The 22,822-nt window shown below is 34.5% G+C and overlaps 2 protein-coding genes across 3 annotated transcripts in view; one reads left to right on the top strand and one right to left on the bottom strand.

Annotated features, from left to right (window-relative positions):
- The first annotated feature begins 14,644 nt into the window (after nucleotides 1-14,644).
- LOC108560826 (metaxin-3-like) lies at nucleotides 14,645-16,004 on the top strand. The gene is made up of 5 exons (XM_017918523.1): nucleotides 14,645-14,804; nucleotides 14,879-15,153; nucleotides 15,207-15,366; nucleotides 15,431-15,665; nucleotides 15,722-16,004. The coding sequence occupies exons 1-5, from the start codon at nucleotides 14,697-14,699 to the stop codon at nucleotides 15,844-15,846; spliced, it is 903 nt and encodes a 300-aa protein (XP_017774012.1). The 5' UTR covers nucleotides 14,645-14,696; the 3' UTR covers nucleotides 15,847-16,004.
- Nucleotides 16,005-16,168: 164 nt separating this feature from the next.
- Nucleotides 16,169-22,822, bottom strand: part of LOC108560841 (E3 ubiquitin-protein ligase PDZRN3) — a 25,718-nt gene continuing 19,064 nt past the window's right edge. Inside the window, exons 2-7 of one of the 2 annotated variants that reach the window (XM_017918552.1) lie at nucleotides 19,417-19,686; nucleotides 18,452-18,619; nucleotides 18,282-18,380; nucleotides 16,965-17,942; nucleotides 16,711-16,905; nucleotides 16,169-16,657 (exon numbers count right to left, since the gene is read on the bottom strand). In XM_017918552.1, coding sequence (XP_017774041.1) covers nucleotides 16,316-16,657; nucleotides 16,711-16,905; nucleotides 16,965-17,942; nucleotides 18,282-18,380; nucleotides 18,452-18,619; nucleotides 19,417-19,686 — 2,052 coding nt within the window. In that variant the 3' untranslated portion in view covers nucleotides 16,169-16,315. The remainder of the gene's footprint in view (nucleotides 16,658-16,710; nucleotides 16,906-16,964; nucleotides 17,943-18,281; nucleotides 18,381-18,451; nucleotides 18,620-19,416; nucleotides 19,687-22,822) is intronic. The other variant, XM_017918553.1, reaches the window with a different exon arrangement.

Here is a 22,822-nt window from a genome sequence, read left to right as displayed (position 1 = left end):
GTATATGTTTAAATGTTGATAGTTTTAAAAACTTGATAAATGTGCACATTAACTTTTTTTTTTAATATATTTATTGTCTAGTAAATGTAAATATTTTTTAATAATAATGAAAATCATTGGTGCCCGTTAAAAATATTTGATACTTTTGTTAAAATCTTATATAAACGCATATGTTTACATAAATTGTACACATAATAAAATATGCATAAGAATTATTTAGATGTATGCATGTTTGCATTTCATTTGTATTTCCATTAAGCAAATCTACATATATTCTAAGTTTAAAACGAAATCGTATTTAATTAAAACATGGACAATTGCAAATGATCAAAGTGAAAGAGATTTGCAAAAAATAAAAGATATAGAAGCGAAGGAGTTCGGATTTCTTCTCAGTTTTAACTTGTTAATCAGTAATTCGTTCCAATCACGTTGATTAACATAAACAAACGGAAGGCGTCTCGAAATTAATTTAATTAATTGACAAACATCGGGGGTTTGAGGGGCGGCGACTGCCACCACTGTGCGCCCCCCAATGAAACAAAATCAATTCCGCCGCCTTTCTTTCACGACTCTGCGTCCCGAAACTTCCGAAATCAATTAATTAATTGGGAACTTTAGTTCGTCCTCCTTATTATAAAAATGGGCGCTTCTTTTGACGATAATAAAATTAAAGTTGCTGAAAACTTGGAGCGGAGCGGAACGGAATATTTGAGAACACGGCAGGCATGTCGCGCAAATTCAATTTTTCAGCAATTTAACTTCTTTCTTTCCACTCCTCATCTCTTTTTTTTTTAATTATTTTATTTATTTCAATAAATAAATATTTTTAACTATTACTTTTTCTTTATACGATCGGAAATGCAATTTACATATTGAAGCCGCAAATTATATTTTAAATCGAATATTTTGATAACTAATTATACCTGAGGAAAAATCGTTGTTGAAGTGAAAAGAGTGAAGACTTGTACAGCAACGAAACCCAAAAAGGATAATATATATATATAATGAAACGAGGAGGAACAAGGACGAGGATATAAAAAGACGAGAACCGCGGCGATATCAGATCGGGCACACGAGATAATTAATTATCGAGCTGGTTGAAAACTTTAAGCAACCTATAAACTAATTAATTTTTGCTAAAAATTACCACGGGTGATGCCAGAACAACAATATATGTCAAGTTGTTTCTTCGGAAGTTATCGGATAATTTTCAATTAATTTCGGGTACACTATACACCCTGAAGTCAGGATTATTATTATTATATCTTAGCTAATTTTCAATAATTAGTGTACATAATCTATACGGAAACTAAGTCGACTAGTACAAGCTAATTTTAAGCTCATACTCAACACTCAAATACCAGTAAACTTATTTTAATCTTATAAATCCACATAATCTGAACACAGTAAAAGATTAGTTATAATTATCTGACTTTGAAATGTATCTTTCATATTTTTATATGTTAATGTAAATAATTTATAGATTTTTTTTCTCCAACACTAATATACAAAAAACATATAATACAATTAATTAAGCTAAAGTATATTCTAAAATGTATTTAATTTCATTAATTATCAATAATATAAGAAGTTTAATATGTTTTTATTACTAATTTTGGAGTTTCCTAAAGATTCTAAGCTGAATCCAATATTTTTGTTGTTAACGATATAGCAGAAGCTTTGAATTACATGATTGCTCTTTACGGAGGACTGATTTGGAAGATTGCCAGAAATTGCAAATTCCGTTGGATTCTTCAGTGCAATGGTTACCATTAGACCCATAATAAATGCAAGATTATGTCATATTCTCCAAAGCGTTCCACTTCACCACAATTATTTATAGAAAGTTTCAACTTCATTTTTAAAAAGTTCAATAAAATTTGGTAATTTTACTTTCACAATCATGTGAATTTAATTAAAATTATAAAACATTATCAATTTCAGTGTAAACCATTTTAATTAGTTATAAATAAGTAAAATCTTTCCCAAATTCTTCTTCTTTAGGATTATCTCTTTTTAGTTTAATATATTCAGGATTATTTATGAAAAATATATTAATTAATATATTTAACTTTAATTATTAATAATTATTGAGTACAAATGTGTGTTTTTAATTAATTAGTATAAATTAGCTAATTAATTTCAAAACACGCATGTAAACTGTGATTAAATCCTGTTACTAAATTATAGATGCGTTTGATAAATAAACATAATATTTATTATTATTATACGTTCATATTATAATATCATTTATAAATCATTTACACATAATTAACTGGCGCATACACCGTGTTCACTCGTATCAAAAATCTATTCACGTTCACTATTTGTATGTATTTTACATGCATATACATACGTATATACGGGAATAACAAAAACGTTCGTCGAGGTATAGAAAACAAAAGTCGTCTTTTGTTCATCGGTTATCAATATTAAAGTTAATGTGTATGTGCGCATCCACATTGTTTCTCCCACAGATCCCGATTGTTCAATACTCGTGTAGTTTGCTTGGAACATTGTTCGATTTATCCACAACTTCTGTATTTTTTATTAAATTTCCATACCACATATATTTTACAACCTATTAATAATAAAAAATATACTTTTTTACGATTTTATTGGAATTCTTCTTTTGAAATAAAATCTATTATAAATTAAAATAATTTTATTGTTTCGATGGAATCATAGGTATATACTTATTCACGTTTATGTGCGTATATCAGATTAACATGCTAATAGAAGTATAGAATACAAAAGCAATCTTTTGTTCATTGGTTATCAATATTGAAGCAAACGTATATTGGGGCGCATCCACATTGTTCGATACGCGGATAATTCGATATTCGTGTAGTTTGCTTGAAACAATGTTCGGAAATGTCCGATTTATCCACGGTCTCCTCTCTCTCGCCACGGCAAATCAACAAATCTTTTAAACTGCCCTCCCGACTGCCACCTATACTTGTACACAGTCTGCACATCCACAAATCACTTGAACATACCGGACGCAACCGCTAATCCTTTAAAACTACCTGGCGCATCCATCAATAGCCAGAATCGGCTAATCCCATCCGCATCGAAATCATTTATAAAACCTCCCCCCTGAAAAAAAACTGATGCTTTTCGAATCCCATATAATTTCACGCAATATTATTTTCGAATATAATATACGAGCCCCGCGAAGCTACCAGAAGAATGCATAATGTCGAGTTTACGCATCGGCGCCGGCAAATAGGTTTAAGCAAGCGTAAATTGGCGGCGACGATAAAAAGAAAAAAGAAAATTTATATATATATATTACCTAATACATTTTTATATAAAGCTATTTATAATATTGGAAGGGCAATATTTTTGATATTCTTGTTGCGCAAACCGCAATAATTGCAGATTATCAATTGCGCTTGGTTGTAACCATTGTTGTGCGGATGCTTGGGCGTTTAGCAAGGGCAAACAATATATATTAGAGTATCGTGTTTGCATAAATAACATAGGCATTACGGGAGGGTTGAGGGTTACGGGGTGTTTTGTTGAGTTTTGAAACCAAAATCCTGAAACCAAAATCCTGGCGTAATTATGAAACAGATTTTTTTGGACGCATCTGCGCAAAATCCCATCCGTATTAATATTAATATTTCGTTATATTGGATATCTGCAGGGGATGGATTGATGTTATGTAGGAGAGAGATTTCATGACGTCCATTCCGAGCAAACGTTTCATGTTTCGCCATGTGCATTCTCCCACCGTTTCGATATTAATAATTTATTAATCAATTAATTGTCGCCGACGGGATTCGCCGATGGTGACAGGAAAGAAGCTGCAGCCTGTCATTATGCAACAACTGTAGTTGCATATTTGATAATTGATCACTTTTTGAACAATCACACCTTACAATTGTTTAAAATACACATAAATTCAAAAACACTCCGATACTCGCGCGGCATCTTAGAAACTCCGTTAAAAATAACGTTAGTAATTAATTTATATAAATATATAGCTAGATTTAGTAATGATATTACAAAATGCCGCGACGGTTAAACAAAAATTGATCAAGAAATAAATTATAACAGTAATTAAAATATATTGTTTATCTTAATAGAACAAGTTTTGAAGGAATGTACCCGGCGCATCTATAATATCTGTTTTTGTGTAATTTTATGGTAATACAGGATTACGTAAGAGGAAAAAAGGGTTATTGCGATACGACAATGGTGGTGCAGAGATCGTAGATACATTAAGTACTTAGCAAGACCTTCCGTAAGACGATTAGAAAGTTATTGTTTAAGACTGTGCTGGAGTAGTCTCCAGTATAAAACGTAAACATTGCCATCCCGGCCGGCTAAATCGAGGGCATTGTGAATGAAATAATAAAGCGCGCTCGTCTTAAATTTCAAACAAACATCAAAGTTGCCGCGCACTCACAAATATTTACTAACTAAAACACTCAAAGTCTCAATCATTATTATTATTATTATTAACTTTTCGTTTGGGATTGTTTTCCTATTGAAGAAGAGGCATTTATTCGGACGTAACGTATGGCACTTCGCTATTCGATGGAATAGCCACTTGACTAACCGCATCCAGTTTCCTGGTTATATATTACTAGATTTGCTAGCAAGAAGTACATCGCTGCATGGCAGAACGAACGAGCATTACTCTCCTATGTATATGTAGGTATATATGCATTGTGCCATTGAAAAGATGGAAAAGGAAATGGGACAGCAATACAAATCAATGTGCCATAACTCTGATCCAGTGATCAGTGAAAAAGTATATGCAAAAATAGAAATAGACCAAATCCCTCAATTATTTCGCAAACGAAACCCCGCATAGAATAGTATCGATTGATACTATTTTTTATTTATTTTTATCCAAAAATCGCAAATATTTTATAGCCAATTAATAAGAATTGCCCAAAATCCAGACGAGCGTTGGCAGCATTTTTTTTCCTCTTTATTTCTCTCTCTATGTGTATGTATATATATATATTCACAATTGCCTGGTGCATGGCGATTTGTGAAGTGTAAAATCGATATACACGTACATGTCATATTTCCTACGCGAATTCCTATATAAAATATTGCAATACATGCGTCAAATGTACCAGTTTCGCGAAAACCCAACCTAACGTAAAATTCCTTCTTATATGCGATTGCACCTTCCATCCTTTTCTTGCCTACGATACAATTTCGGTGTGCTCCATTGAAAAAGATGCCATTATTGGCGCATATCTGGGATTATTTCATACACACCTACTCTCCCTATGAACGAGCATAAGCGTCGCCCTTTAAACTGATATAATAAAAAAACAAATTTCCAAACGAGAAAAGCCACATTTAATATTTAATACCACTGTTCGCTAGATACGTATTACATATTGAAAATATTTTTATTTTATACGCTACATATTTTTATTGAAAATTTTCATTTATTTCCTTTTTCATCATATTTCATATGTTTCATACATATTTTATATTAACTCTGATAAACAATTAAAATATATAAAAAAATATATATTTTACACGAGAAACTCACATATTTCTTTACTTTTTATATAAAATACAGCTTTTTCATTAAAAAAAATCTTCACATAAAAATGAGAAAAAATTTACCTACTGGAAAATATTTATTCTTTAAAAAAAAACTATAAATTTCTATTTTGATTTCAGAATTTAAGCTTAAGTAATAATGCGAGCACACAAAATGCATTTGGTGGAGAGCTCAAAAACAGTACCATTTATTGTTATAAATGATGAATTGCAATTAAATAAAATAATATGGCAACCCTACAAATTGCAGCTGTGCAAAATTGTATTCGAAATGGCAAAGCGTTCATTAAATTATATATATATTATTACAAATAATAGAGTGGACTGTGCAGGTGCGGTATTCGCTCATGTTATTATTTTTGTTAGTTTCACATTGCCATCAACCTCCACAAACATCACAGTTCTTTTATTTTTTGGTTTTCATCGCCTCGTATTGGACAGGAATGGATCGATGTTTGTTCTTGCACAGATTGTTGACCATCATTGCTGTGCGTGAGATGTTATATAAAAGCTTTCCATTATATCTTCACTTCATATATAAAAATAATAACCATAATAATAGTTTTATTCTATAAAACAAAATTTATACAGAAGTAGCAGTCAATATTGGAAATTTACCAAATAATAATGTTTATAACAATATTTATATAAAGTATACAAAAATAAATTGATATTTTCTTAAAATCATAATATTATTTAGAAAATTGTGTTATTCAATATAAAAAATGATTTGATTCGTATAGAAATGTGTTAAAAGGGTTTCATTTTAATTAGATATTATATTTTGTGGTAATGTTGGATGGACTGAGTTGTGAATAAATATTTGATTCATGTTAGAAATAAATGTTATATACGTTTTTCTCATCACTTTACTTAAAATATTGATTGCGGTGCAAAGTTAGTTGTAGCAATTTGTTAGTTGTCCGCTAAGGGTGTGTTGACGTGCGATGGATTCCTGCAATTCGGGCCTTGATTAAAGGCGGTCGTACGAAGGATCGATCAGATTAGTATAGTATATTTTGATTCGGAACGTTCGGAACGGTGGTGGAGATGTATGTTTTTGATGGAAAATGGAAAAACCGGACGGGGCCCAGTTTATCTGGACCGCGGTTTGGAGAGAGAGTTGGTGTGTAAGTGAAGGAGAGAGATTGAGATAGTGTAGAAGAGAGAGAGAGAGAGAGAAAGAGAGAAGAGGATGGAACATTTCTATCTCATTCCTAGATGCGATGACTTGCCAATTTAACAACTTGAGCACTTTTATCTTTTTCTTGCAATCATCAATCCACTTTTTGCCGTTCTGTCCCCGTAATCCAGTTTACGATTACGCGCGGGGAATCCACGAGAATCGCCGGACGATCTTAATTAAATTCAAAAACCACGCACTTTGTTAACGCCCGCTCAGAGTCTGGAATCTGTTGGTTGGTTCGAGGATATCAATTGATTATGAGATTCACGCGACTATTGGAATGGCCGTGGGCCGCCGGTTCCGGATTGTTTGGCAATCTGTAAGAAGTTAGAGTTGGTTGGTGAGCGTTACGTGTGCGATGCACGCTCTGATATTGCAAATACGGCATTAGTAATTGCGGCCTATTTGGGTCTGGGTGGCTTATGAATAGTTCACGGATTGATCTGGGATTAGTCAACAGTGAAATCTGGCTGCCGGCCGTTGCGGCGTTCCGCCACGCGAAACCCGCAAGGGTATTAGACGCCGCCGCTGCAATCCTGCGATTATCCTACGGTATCAAAGTGCAAAAAGAAATTGACCGGAAACGGAGTTTGATCGAATTGCTTGCTAGCTTGCTTGATTGCCTCCTTGCTTGATAACCGGATGCGAGCATTAATTAATCCCGCAATAACCGACTTAAGACGTCGCCAGCGATTCAATTAGTACCTGATTAATTATCATATCATTAGGGCGGGTCGGGGTTTTAGTATCGGGTTTTAGATAGCGCGGAGACTGATCTCGTTGGGGGTGGTAAATGGAGGGAGGATGAAGGCGAGGGAAGTTTTTGCGGAATCGCGGAAGCGGCACAAACCGGAACTGGAAACACATTAAGTAATTAAAAAGAGGAGGCAGCTGCGTTTATTTATTCGTCTCTTCGGCGACGCTCCTCGTCTTTGTCGCCACTGTTTTGTTTCTATGATTGCTTTTATTATTATACGCGACTTTTGTTTCGTCCTCTTCCTTCGGCGCACGGTTTTCACTAAATTGCCACAATAAAGTGCATTGTAAATTTGGGTCCTCTCATCCTCCCATCCTTCGAGCTCGTAGAGTGCCCGGGTGGTCCCCAATTTTATTTCAATTGTCATTACATTACGTGAAATTAAACGGCTGTATTTACCAGGATTGCGAAATGACTGCCGCGAAATAATTAATTAACCCTTCAGCGGCATAACAGGAACTACGAAGGTAGTGTCACAGACACGAAGCTTTTCCTCGTTCTATCCATCCCTCCCTTCAACCCTCTTGCAAGTCTATCTCTTTCACTCGAATGCCTCCTTGTTTGCTTCCTCTCTACTTGGATAGTTAAATTTAGAAATACAAATATTTAAGCAATTCATCTAATTAATTATCCTTACCCGTACTTAATTCCGCGATGTCGGCTCCATCGAAGTGCATTACGATTTCAGGATCTCCCGACCTCTGACAATTTATTTCGCTTTGTCTTTTACGTTTTATACTTTTTCACTATTTTATATTCTACCTTATTAACTATTTAATTTCATTATATAATCTTCACCAAAAACAAATTAAAAAAAAAATCTGTAATTTGAATATAACAATGAATCGATGCCAATTACAGATTATTCATCATATGCGATAGTCAGAGATGTTTCTCATGTACATAAATAGTGGTATTGTAACGTGCCATTCATACTGTCATACATGTCATTCAAAGTAATGAACTCAATCGAAAATTCTATTGCAGAGTCAATATTGCAAATAAAAATGATTCTAATTTACACATGAAACCACTAATTGTAGTGGTTTCATTTGTAAATTAGTTAATCAGAAATTATGATTAGATCAAACGAATTATTTACTAATTTACAAGCTTTTTTAATTATGCTATATCTTCAATACTAGAAAGACAATAACTTAACTAGATATATAAAAATTAGTTAAGTAGTGCTAATGAAGTCTATCACCTAACCTAACCTAAATCTATGATTTTTAATATATTTTGAAATGCTTTTTGTTGCAAGTGAGAATAGCATTACGTTGGATGTAAACAAATATGTTATTAATTTAATGATTTAAAAAAGAAGTCGTTTTATTAAACAGCATCAGATGAAATCATTGCTGATTTTAAACAATCAGAAAAAAATATATTCTCCAGCTTTATAAGTTTCTGATTTATGTAGATATTTCAATAAAGTTATAATTCGTTTATCCCTCCAAGTTTATATAATAATGCATAATCATATATCTCTTAGATTTTATTAAATTTTGTCATGAGGAAATTTTTAATTACGTCAGTTTTCAAATTAGTTGCGTCTTAGCGCTTCCACTGCTACTTTCAAATGAGAGAGAATATTTGTTTCTTTCCATCCGATCCAACCTTGTTTATCTTTAGGATTCTCTTTACATATTTTAGATATTTTTTTAGTGTTATTTTCAATTTTGATATTTCTCGTGTCTCAAACGATAATTCCCATGTATCAAAACTATATATTTTTCCAAAATTTTCGGGAATTTCCGTTTCAACAATACTAGCGACAACGAATTTTTCTTTTAATGTCGCTTTTTGTATATTTCCGGATGGTTGTAGTATGTTTCATACTCCGACTGCGTTTAATTTAAGCGGCGCACGAGCGCATCAAAAAGCCCTGGAGATTTTTTTCTCTCTCGATGTGAACTTAGTCATACATAAAACGTGTAGCGACCAAATACCAGGGGAGCGGAAATTAGCAATTAAGAAATTGCATTATGGTTAATGTGGAGTAAATAGAATTATCAATTAGAGATCGCTCAGTATTCGGGTCGCGTTTTCTAAGGAAGAAATTATATCTTGCGTTCCCTCTGGCCGCGTTACCAGAAACGCGATATACGCTGGACATTCTCGTCCGTTCATTTATTTATTTTTATTTTCCACATCGTTTTTGTCTTTCCGGACCATCCAGACACACTTTTCCCAGTTCCTCTCCCTCCGAAGTCCTGCATTTATATGTGAGGCACGGATTTTTGGGTCACAAGGGGTATCAAAAGAGTGTAGACAGAGAATAGAAGAGGATCGCCTTCTTGCGTTTTTCTTTCTACATTTTCTTTAGTATCTCCGTCCGCCCTTCGGCTACTTTGCATATCCGGAGAGTTTTTATTTATTTTATATTTTTTTTGCTTCACTCGTGTAATCATATTCTGCGGCATAAACAGTCCGAGAGCGATTACAACAATTGACCATAAAATGTGAAAGAAAACAAACAAACAAAAAATGAAGTGGGAAAAAAATGTTGGAGGAGAGTGGATGAATCGACGGGCACTTCGAGCGGTAATACTTTAAGTGCAATGAAATTATGCAAAACTGCATGAAAGGCCATTCCGGGTTTGCTCTCTTCCTTCGGCGCCGTCGATCGATCCAAAAATCATCCGCCGAATTGAATTCCTGAAATATCCGCAAACCGTAAAAATCATTATTTCAACTCGCTGAGCATCAAATATACACACATATTTACATTTGCTTTTCGTGGGCCGCCGCGCGCGCGAATGTGTCAGAGAAACAGCGAGAACAAAATATTTACTATTCCAAAAGGAAATCCTGAAGCCTTTTGCCTCTCGATTCGTTTGGCGGCTTATAATAGTCCATTACCGTGAGGTTGAAAGAAAGAAAGGCGACTTGTTTGTGGCCGACCATTACTGCTCCCAGCAAATAGCATCCCTTTCTAAAGATTCGGGGTGTGTGGGTGCGAACAATACTTCCATTTCATTCCATTCCATTCCATTACATGCGAGGGTACGACAGTATCGCATTCCGTCGCCGGACCATATCATTTTACCCAATAACAAGTTTTAAATAATAAAAGCCCTCCTCGGAACTAACCCCATTTTAATAACGCTCCGTCCGATGCGGCCTCTTTAATTTAAGTTACCAGCGACAGCGTCTTTAATATTTAAAAGTATATGAAAGTTGGGATTATGTCTGAGAACTCCCTTAATGATAAGACAGAAAAGTTATTATATTATACGCATAAAGGAAACGTATAACGTCTTACCAATTTATGTGCTAATTCGTTCTCTTTTCATAGATTCTTGTGCTTATTATTGTTTTTTTTTTTTCAAAAGCATTACTATTTATTTATGGGATTGCTATAAGAAGACTGTGGATTTCGAGGCGACCGACTGCGGCATTTCATAGAAAGTTACTAATCTCTTTACTATGCAACTAATTGCACACATACCATTTTATCAGAGAATTAGCATTTCGAGCACATTTGCCTTCCAAATGTCAACACATTAAAGCCCTTCCCGACAGACACTGAATTACACTCTGTAATTGATTTAATAACAACAATCGATATTTATTACCATTTTATGTAAATTTCCATTGATTCTATCTTGCTGACCCAACAAGGGTTTATTAACCAAAATACTAACAAACAATCATAAATAAATTTAATTTACTACAAATCTGGATTAACCCAATTTTTTGACATTAAGATATTTCTAAATGACTTAAAAAATAGTAAAAAGTGAAATTATTCTGAAAATTAATTATTTTCAATAATTTCAAATAAAACTCATGTAATGCCATCTAACGTGAGAAACTGTATGAAGTTCAAACACCACAAGCAATCAATAAATTTACTACTGTAGATCTCAGAAATCTCTTGAAATAAAGTTACAGGAAAACTAGTTATGCTTTCAGAAATGAGATGGAAATTTTCCATTTATTTCCAATATAACACGTAAAAAATTAAATAATAAGTGTTATATTTTAAATTCCATAGTTATTCTTATCCATTGAACAGTGGCAATGATGTTTTGTAATCTTTAACAGACGAACATAGCAACATATCCAACAGTAAGCTTATTGGAAAGATTGTGGTTTCATGTTTAATTTTCTTGTTTAATAATCTGATTAGCTGTATGTATTTGTCGAGTAATTAAATAAATGTTGATGATTGCTTATAACATTGCTATTGCATTCTTATTAATTACTATTATTATGAAATATTCATTTCGTTACTAATATACTATTCATATAACTAATTTTATAACTACGAATGAATTTAAGCTATAGATAATTGATTTCCAATTAGTTATAAAAATGCTTCAGTTTTTCGTATATTTTATTTATTACAATCTAGAATGAAATGTTTTGAATTAAACTTAAAAAGTTATGTAATTTTCTTGTAATTAAGAAAAAATATGAAAACTCGTCGGATCTCAACCAGACAGCGATTTTTAAGAAAATTCACTTTTCTACAGCTTATTCAATTTCTTATCTTATATGAATTTCAATTATCAAAGTTATAAAATCTTAAGATTTAAAGACGCTATTATAAAGTCAAGAACTTTCCTATAACACTGTTGTATGCATCTAAAATGTTTTATAAATCTTATATTTTTGGATATTTTTACCTGAAATTTTGCAGAGACACTACCAAAGCCTTCTTATATAGATTCAAATTATTAAACTTATTTAATACATAATATTTATGCCGCATGAATGAATTGAAAGAGAAGTTGTTTTCAGTAGATTTAAAACTTATTATCCATGCTTATTACCTACTACTCTTAACAAATATTCTTTTGGTCATTACTTTACTATACACATTACTAATTTTATAGCTTATAATTAATTTGAGCCATAGATAATTGATTTCCAATTAGATGTGAAAATGCTTCACTTTTTCGTTAATATTTTTGTTATTACAATTTATAATTAATTATTTTGAATTAAACTTATGTTATTTTATTGTTATATAACTATTTCATAACATATTTATATATTTTAAGCTGTTTTAGAGATTTTTAAAATATTCGTGTATATGTGGCTGCATATATAACATGTGGTCATTAGAACTTTCTTATTTGAAACTATTTTTTTACTAAACTTTGTAAGCGCAGTTCTATAGAGCTCTTATGCAAATTTCAGTCATCAAAGTTATAAAATCTTAAGATTTAAAGACGCTATTATAAAGACTAGAACTTCCCTATAACAATGTTGTATGCATCTAAAATGTTTTATAAATCTTCTATTTTTGGTTATTTTTATCTGAAATTTTTCAGAGACCCTACCGAAGATTTATTATATAGATTCAAATTGTTAAACTTATGTAATACGTAACATTTATGCAGCATGAATGAATTTAAAGAGAAGTTGCTTTCACTAGCTTTAAAACCTATTATCCATGATTATTACCTACTATTATTAACAAATATTCATTTGGTCACTACTTTACTATACACATTACTAATTTTATAGCTTATAATTAATTTGAGCCACAGAAAATTAATTTCCAATTAGATTTGAAAATGCTTCAGTTTTTCGTTAATATTTTTTTTATTACAATTTAGAATTATATTTTTTGAATTAAACTTATATTATTTTAATGTTATATAACTATTTCGTAACATATTTATATATTTTAAGCGGTTTTAGAGATTTTTAAAATATTCGTGTATATGTGGCTGCATACATAACATGTGGTCATTAGAACTTTCTTATTTGAAGCTATTTTTTTACTAAACTTCGTAAGGGCAGTTCTATAGAGCTCTTATGCAAATTTCAGTCATCAAAGTTATAAAATCTTAAGATTTTAAGACGCTATTATAAAGACTAGAACTTTCCTATAACAATGTTGTATGCATCTAAAATGTTTTATAAATCTTCTATTTTTGGTTATTTTTATCTGAAATTTTTCAGAGACCCTACCGAAGATTTATTATATAGATTCAAATTGTTAAACTTATGTAATACGTAACATTTATGCAGCATGAATGAATTTAAAGAGAAGTTGCTTTCACTAGCTTTAAAACCTATTATCCATGATTATTACCTACTATTATTAACAAATATTCATTTGGTCACTACTTTACTATACACATTACTAATTTTATAGCTTATAATCAATTTGAGCCAAAGATAATTAATTTCCAATTAGATGTGAAAATGCTTCAGTTTTTCGCTAATATTTTTTTTATTATAATTTAAAATTAATTTTTTTTAATTAAATTTATGTTATATTAATGTTATATAACTATTTCGTAACATATTTATATATTTTAAGCGGTTTTAGAGATTTTTTAAAATATTCGTGTATATGTGGCTGCATACATAACATGTGGTCATTAGAACTTTCTTAATTGAAGCTATTTTTTTACTAAACTTCGTAAGGGCAGTTCTATAGAGCTCTTATGCAAATTTCAGTCATCAAAGTTATAAAATTTTAAGATTTAGAGACGCTATTATAAAGATTAGAACTTTCCTATAACACTGTTGTATGCATCTAAAATGTTTTATAAATCTTCTATTTTTGGTTAATTTTACCTGAAATTTTGCAGAGACACTACTAAAGCCTTCTTATATAGATTCAAATTGCTAAACTTATTTAATACATAACATTTATGCAGCATGAATGAATTTAAAGAGAAGTTGCTTTCACTAGCTTTAAAACCTATTATCCATGCTTATTACCTACTATTATTAACATATATTCATTTGGTCACTACTTTACTATACATATTACTAATTGCAAAGCTTATAGTTAATTTGAACCACAGATAATTAATTTCCAATTAGATGTGCAAATATTTCAGTTTTTCGTTAATATTTTTTTTATTATAATTTCGAATTAAATTTTTTGAATTAAACTGATGTTATTTTAATGTTATATAACTATTTCGTAACATATTTATATATTTTAAGCGGTTTTAGAGATTTTTAAAATATTCATGTATATGTGGCTGCATACATAACATGTGGTCATTAGAACTTTCTTATTTGAAGCTATTTTTTTACGAAACTTCGTATGGACAATACTATAGAGTTCTTATACGTATTTCAGTCATCAAAGTTATAAAAATCTTAAGATTTAAAGGAGTTATTTTAAAGTATAGGTGCTGTTGCCTAAACTGACAGTATCAATTTGACAGTTCTCAAAGTTAGTTGTGTTTGTGTGCTCCGGCTTATTATCAGCTAAAATCAGTTATGGATATGATACCAAAGAATTCTGGAGCTGATACAGATATTGTACTTTATGTACTAGAAGGATTCAATGGAATTCCGTCGGCGGACCCATTATCTTCACAATTAATTGTAAGTATTATATCTTCCCTTTCTACAAGCACATTGCAGCCCTGATACTACTCACATTTGTTATGTAATTGCAGTATTTAATCAAAATCCATGCTATAAAGCGGATACAAATAAAAACATCCAAATTTTATGTCAACGCAAACCTTCCCCGCTTGGAGTGTAATCATTCGGTTATAACACACCCTGTGCTTATTCGGAACTACATCGAGAATATTATCAGAATAGAATGTTGTAAGGAAGAATCATATTGCAAGCATATGAATGATAAGTACCCGAAGGAACATGGTCGCATCATAGCTTATCAAAATGTAATCACAAATTTCCTTGAGAAGATTGCTTTGGTCAATGGGTATATAATATTCAATGAACGATTGTTCAACTATTAAAGTTACAATTTTCTAGCTGGGGTTCGAATGACAACATATTAGAATCGACCAAGTTATACTCTAAGGGAATTTTCTTCCCGTTTAAATTTGTATTTGTTAGACATCTTAGAAATATAATGGACAATAAGATGTTTGACCTATATAATTACCAATGGAAGTTTGAAGTCATTGATAAGGTATTTAAAATTGGAGATAATTAAATTTATGTTGATACTAATAAAAAAATATATTCTTTTATAGATTTACGAAGATGCAGCTGTTTACTTAAATGATTTTTCAAATACTCTGGGTGATAAACCTTTTATGTTCGGAAAATATCCTACAACACTTGATGTATACTTATGCAGCTACCTCGCACCTGCGTTGTTATACAAGTATCCTGATAACAGAATGGAGCAGCTCATATACAGTTGCGACACAAACTTAGAAGTTTATATAAAAAAATTCGTTGACTTATATGGAGATTTGAATGAAGGTTGTAATTCAACTATTTTATATAAAATGCAAATTTATTTTGTTTTTACGTCGTAGGATTTCCGAAGAAGATTGAGCCGATTACCGATAGAGCTTCCATACCGGTTATGATTGCAGCTGGATTCTTTACTGTTTCGGCTATGATGATTTTCGCCAAGCTTCATGGAATTTTCAAGTTTTGATAATTCCTTTTGTTGTTCTGTTCCTAGCATTTATTTGTTCTTGTTCTGTGATTTTGTTTCTTTTGTGCCACAGAGCATTCCGTTCTATTTTCTACTGAAAGTGTTTTGATGATATTTACATGTTTTTTATATGATTAATAAATAGTTACTGTTCGTTAGTTACTTGCGTTTTTATTATTGTATTATTTTTATTTTATTTCATTGATAAATTCATCGATTTTAAGTGATGTTAAGGAACGGTTTATATGGTCTTTGGAAATAAAACTTCTTCAATTCTTATTATTATTATTATTGGTTTTATCATGGTAATATAATATATTTATTTACGATATGTACACTAAATTGAAAACATCACATATTGGGATTACTATATAATAATAGACACTTACGTCGTCAGGATAAAGTAATGGCTGATTCACAAAGCGAAACGTGCTCGAATATTTATGGAAAAGCAATAGTAGACATTGAATTATACTGTAGTGACAGATAAAAGCCCAATCATTTTGCTATTTTGGTTAGCGCTAACTTTATTCCCGTGCACTAAGACTTCTTGAACAGTTGAGAAGTTCTCATACACATCCGATTTCTGTGACTTCTTGGTGCTCTTGTGTTTCTTGACGGTGTTATCCAAATTGTTGGCCGCTTTTTTGTTCATCATAGAGCCGTGACTCTTGTCCAGAGTCTTATGGAATATAAAGTCGCCATTCTCGTCTATATTCTTGGCAGCCATTAAAATTTCCTGCCGCTGTTTTCGCTCCTTCGATTTCTCCAAATGCTTCTTGCGCTCTTCTTTGGTCCAGTACCGGCCAATCTGTAAATATTCTGTTAAATATATTTACATTTTATTATTAATATCAGAAATACCTTTAACTCCGATATTGTATCGTCCTCAGTTGTTAAACCGGCCCTCTCCTCGGAAATGCGAATCTCGCGGTTCCTCAGAATCCTATTACGCACGGGACGCCTGGCGATGTATCTGGAGCCATCAGGCCTTCTCTTGACTTTCCATTCCATAGCCGTGTCCATTGTGGTAGACTCGGTGCGGGTGTTGGTATAATTCTGGAAATAATAAGCGCATGAAACCTATGTAAATCCGGACGGGGTATATTTAATCAAACCTGTTGACTACTAATGAATTGATATTGACTTAAACTTGGCGCGGTGAAGCTTGTGGTGGGTCTGTTGGTTTCATGATTGGATTGTCCGAGCGATTGTCGGAATAATTGCTGCTGCAGGAGGATCGTTTGCCGTAAATTTGCGGCGTTCGTGTACATCGTATCTGAGAGCATCGGAACGTTTAGACCCGGTCTAACAGTCGGCGACGACGGACTATTGACTTTGGAACTTGAGGCTTTGGTTTTGGATCTCGCTGGCGTTTTGGTATGTTTCAGTGTTTCGCAACTTTCAGTAGTTTCGCCCGGAGGGCAGAGGATTAACGTGGATCGATTATGCTTGGACTCCAGACTGCAAGCAAGCTCGAATGTTAAGGGGTTGCTGTTACAAGAACCTCCGGTGTTGTAAGCGCTTGAGCTATTCTCGTGCTCTTCTCCGCTGCTGTTGCTTTTGGATGACTTGCTTCGAGACTTCTCTTTAGCTTTTGTTTCTTTGGTAACGACAATCTCTTTCGGCTGGCCATTCCAATCGGTATCTTGGGCTTTCAACCACTGTTCCACCATATTCTCATCGTTTGCCTCGTAGGGACAAGAGTAGATCGGTTCCAATTCAGAGTCCACTGATTCTGGAATAGTTTCGTAAATATGCTCTGTATCGGATTCCACTGGTGCAGGGATGTGTGGCAACTGAGGAGGCTTCCTTTTGTCGCTCTTCACCAACTGGATGTTCTGCATACGGTGATCTAGCTCGGACATCTCGTGGGCTATTGAATCGATCTTGGAACGAACCAGTGAATTTGTCAGATTCAACGTGTCATGCATGAAATGCGGAGGAACGTGAGGCGGTGGAACGTCTACTTTTCCGGAATGGTGTGATTCTGTTTGCTGTTGAACTAATTGCTCTATTATGCTGTTCTGATACGCAGCACTCTTGCAATTCGGAGATGCATCCCCTTGAGCTTCAGCATCCAAATAATCTTCGCTCTGAAAGAAACAAAACAACATTTATTTAATATATTATACTACACTTTATTACATATTCCTCCTAATTAAAGAACATCAATTACTATATTTTATTTATCAATGTTGTACTTAAGAAATTGCATAGTATAATAAATAGTTCTAAATTATTTATTCCACTAGCTTTTCTAATATAAGGTAATAATTAGTGTTTTGAATGAGGTGTAGATAGGTAACCGGAAAATTACAAAATAAAATAAACTTGTTTTGTTAGCAAAAGAGAACTGCAGGCAGTACTTGTATAGCATGGCAATGAACAATCGGTTATTACGTAAAAAAGTGAAAATAAAGTTTGATGCTCACTTTGTTGTAGCAACGGCTGACAAGAAGGGTAACAGCTTTCTTGTTCTCGGCAAAAAGCGACTCGGTTTCCTCTCTGTTGGCGACGTCTTTGCCGTTTACCTAAACGACAAAAGTAATGACGGATCGTTAAGGAGGGACTTGTAAAGTAAAAGTTTCGGATGAAGTCGTACTTGCAAGATTTGATCTCCTTGCCTCAGCCGTCCGTCGCGGTCAGCAACACTCTGGGGTGCAATATCGCGGATGTAGACCTCGGTGCAGGTGTCTGCCTCAGAGCCGGAGCTGTAGCAAACCGTGAGGCCCAATTTCTCATCGCTACTACACTTCCGCAATGTGACTTCCTGCGCGTCGTTGTAAAAAAAAAAGAAGAAAAGAAAAACATCTTAAGTTCAAATGCTCTTATTAAAACTTTCCATGCAGATGGGAGAAAGTTTTTTTTTCCGAAACAAAAAAAAAAAGCAAATAATAGAAGGTTGGTTCGGGGGAGTTGGAAATAGTCAATTTTTCCAATCGCAATGCAGCGAATTTCGCGAGAGTACAAGAGATCACATTGAAATGCAGCATTAGCGCGAATGCAGAAGGTAATATCAATCTGCAGCCAATGCAAGGACTATTTGATTTCCCTGGGGCTTCACACTCGTGTCCATACCGTGTTGACATTCATGACGTCGAGATGCTGTACAGAGATTGCATTTCGGACTCCGATATGAACGGAACCGGAATTAATGCCGATATTGTAATGAACCATTACAGACGTTGATACAGAGACGCCACCTAATAATCTACACATCTGACGGGTGCGAAATTGCTTCAGCCAAATGCGAGGTAGATAGAGGTGAAGACCGAATCAATAGCGACCATTAGAGCGTATTACACTTTATGGAGATTCGTGCGTTTTATTTGCACTTCTTGTATCACACGCAGACAGTCGACGCCGCGATGGTAGAAACGAAGAAGTAGGAGGAGGAGGAAGCCACCGAACCATGAATGAGTACGTAGGATTTTATTTGCTGCCTCTTTGCGCTGCGAACTCGTTATACAAACTCAAGTGGTTTCGTAAAGAAACAATTTCTTTCTTTCTTTGCGTTTCATTAATCCGCCACGCCGCTCCGTTATTAGTTTCAATTCTGGCACCTACCTCAAAATCGATTTCCTGTGAGAAGCATTCGAGAGTGTTGTCATCAATCCAGGTGAAGTCTGGGAACTCTGTCTGCACCCCCGTGGAGACGACTCCCATCGAGGCGGCAGCTGCTGCCTGGCATTCATCTGCGGGTGTTGCAACATTCGCGGCCACTTGGAATTCTTCCGGCGTTCGCCTTTTAACCTCGACGACGATGGGCTCTTGAGCGGTGAGAAAAGTCCGCACCGCGTCTTCATGAGGGAAACTGCTCACATCAGTTCCGTTAACCTGAAAGGAAAATCAGAAAACTTTTAACAAAAAAACATTTGTACAACTTCCATCCATCCACTTGCACCGTCAGTTATTTCACAGAAGCCAGATGAATACACTCATAGAAATGCGCTTCCTCTTTTTCTTTTCTTTTTTTCTTTTTAGTAATTTCGTGCACTGTGACCAATAAAGCTGCACTCGCGTCGGGGCATACTTAAAAGTTAGCTCATATCGACGGTATTGGATCAGGGTCATTTCGGTGGATGCTATATTATCGACCAATGCCATAGGCCATGTCACGCCGCTATCAGTTCCATAATATAAATGAGTTGAGATCTCATCGGCGAGAGTATTCAAGCGCAAACCCAGATCTCTTCTGGTCGCCCCTAAGGAATACACTTTCCAACAACCAAATAACATTATGTTCCTCCAACATACTCGCATTCGGTAGGGCACGAAAAATGCTTCCGTGAATTTCTACCAAACTCAATAAAACACCTCTCAAACTTCAATCAATTACAATTACATCACAACCTACAACATACAAATATTTTGTTTTACTAAAAGAAAAACACTCCTTTCCATTACCTCATTAATTATGAAAATCAAGTATTATATAAAATAATAACTTCGTGGTTTGCATAAGGTTTCTTGAATACTTAATTCTTAAATATTGTAAATTCCAGTCGGAGTCTGGTTTTCCAAAATAAAAACTTGTTCTTGGTACGACTTGGTTTAACAAATAAAAAACATAATATAGTTTTTGAATTACCAAATATGATAATTTAGTTAGTCGATAAAATAAAATGAAGAGGTTGTAAGACTACGGTCATTGGCCTTTTTGCATAATAATATTGCAAATAAAAAAAAAATATTGTTCTCTCTCGCGCTGAAATCAAGTTGAAGAGTGAAGTGCAACTGAGTAGGACATCAAGGGCATATGTTTGTTAATGGGATTTGCATTAATTGATTTGACGATTAGGCAGACGTGCGAAATTATGGTGTTTGGCTACAATAAACAGGATTTAATAGTTGACTATGTGTGTATGTATATGCGCGTGTTCAGCAAACTGTTTTGGAATGTAGCAGTGCGCGCGAGCAATGCTTGATTTGTCATTCCATCCAGCTTTCCGACACAGTTGAAGGGCTTCACGAGAAGCCCTCCATAATCGTCTATTAGAGACGGGTGCCGTCGCATACACATTTATGTGTATTTAGTTTTAATTGCAGGCATCTCGATCGGCTGGGTATGTAGGGATCGTAATCGGGGAAAATCGGTGCCCATTTAAAAGGCCATGAGCCGTGCAAAAAGGTGGTTGGATGCGGTTTGATGAAGACGAGGGATGAGGTGGGAGTTGTGGGGGGGTTGGGATTCGATTCGAAGGGGGTGAGAGCGGTGCGGGGCGGGAATTGCGCTTGCCAAACTCTTACGCTTCAATTACAACTGGCGTGTCCCTATCTAATGGAGTGCTCGCAATAAGGATGGATGTGGCGAGCACAAAGGACGCCTTGACTGTGGACTAATGGATAATCGCGTACGTCCGCGTCCTCGGCGTATTGTATCCGGATATTGGACCACATGCTCATCGACAAAGGTGTTAACAATCGTTTGATTAATACTGAAATTGCATTTCCGAAAAACTGAACGCCTGTAATCTCCCCCTACCAGACTCCTACCACCGTCGATGCGATACCATTACGGGGGTGGCGACGCCGCTTCCAGCTGGCAGCTATATAAATGAGGAATTTGTCGCTTTTCACGAGGATTGCGGATGACGGGAGAGCTTTGAAAACGATATTACTGAGAATGCATGGAGAAGAAGACATCGAACGCATGCTTAAATAGAAGACGCTCTGGGGTGCAACGAAGCTCTGACTATTCAGGATTGATATTGGAATGTTTTCATTTCACTGCCAGGTATAGATTTGGAGGAATATAAATGAAAAGAACAGCAGCGCAATACAAGGAGACACAACCAAAAAGGAAAGGTGAGAAGAGGAGACGAGGAGCGTTCGCTTTGTTGTGCATAAATCTGGATTGTGCCACCGTCGCTTGCTTGCTTACTGTATGTCGCCTTAACTCCAGTTCTAGATCTGTAACTATAGTTCTGGTTCTCCTCTCGTCTATGCAACATGCTAAGTGTATGCGTGCATCCATCTCTGCATGTGCGAGAGCGAAAGAGAGATGGAGGGTAAGAAAAGGAGAGGCTTATGTGCAAGGCGCGTATGTGGAGTGCTCCGTCCGCGTCGCTCTTAACACGAGGAAAGTGTTCAATTAGTGTCCTTTAAGTTACGTTTGGCTTCCATTTTCCATATTTTATATAACCATATAGAGCAAAGCATCCTACGGTTTCTGCTCGAATAAAAGCCCCACTATTTTCATCTCGACGCAAATTCTTTTCACGTATACATCATTTTCTCGGCGTTTTACTACAAATTGAATGCATTTAAATGCTGATACACACATATATGCACTCCGTCTGTCTCTCCATCCATCTCTCTCTCCATATACATCCATCTATCTCTCTTTATCTCTCTGTGTTCCTCGCATACACGTGCTTCTCCTCTCCGGCTCTCTCATCCACGACCACCCTCGCTCGCATATGTGCTCTACTCCACTCTTAATAACCTCTGGCTACAGAACAGCAATATCGCTCTTGTGTATACACATTCAGTAGGCTCGCATGCTAGGGGTTGATGCCAGGGGCCGCCGCCACCCCGTAAGGCCGATATAGCGAAAAACATTAATTCACTCCGACATTCATTAATAAAATGTGTTTCCATACTTAACAATTTGTGACACTTAGAAAATTGTGTACATTGTAAGATAAAGCTTTTAGGAATCAATGACAGGTTTTATATCCAATAGCATGAATGTGCTGAAAACTGTAGGAAATAAAATGAGCTCGCTTGTAAAATTGTGGCAATCCGCGCTTTCGCGTTATAGCCAGTGACCGAATGTGTTAAACTAGAAATGGATGAATGAAAGCTGAATATACATGCGGAAAATTGGAATTCTCATGGTCCAGCAATGACTTGTATATTGCTAACCGAAAATGTTTAAACCATTCAATTAAATTTACTTCATGCCTCATATTATTCATTTCATTTTAGAGTTTAATTTTATTTATTTTTTTTTTTTTTTTTTAAGTTT

This window comes from Nicrophorus vespilloides, unplaced genomic scaffold (genome assembly GCF_001412225.1).
Source record: "Nicrophorus vespilloides isolate i.1.1-1 unplaced genomic scaffold, Nicve_v1.0, whole genome shotgun sequence".
NCBI classification, from domain to species: domain Eukaryota; kingdom Metazoa; phylum Arthropoda; class Insecta; order Coleoptera; family Silphidae; genus Nicrophorus; species Nicrophorus vespilloides.
The sequence above is the reverse complement of the archived record's forward strand: the minus strand, read 5'-3'. Positions and strand labels throughout refer to the sequence as shown.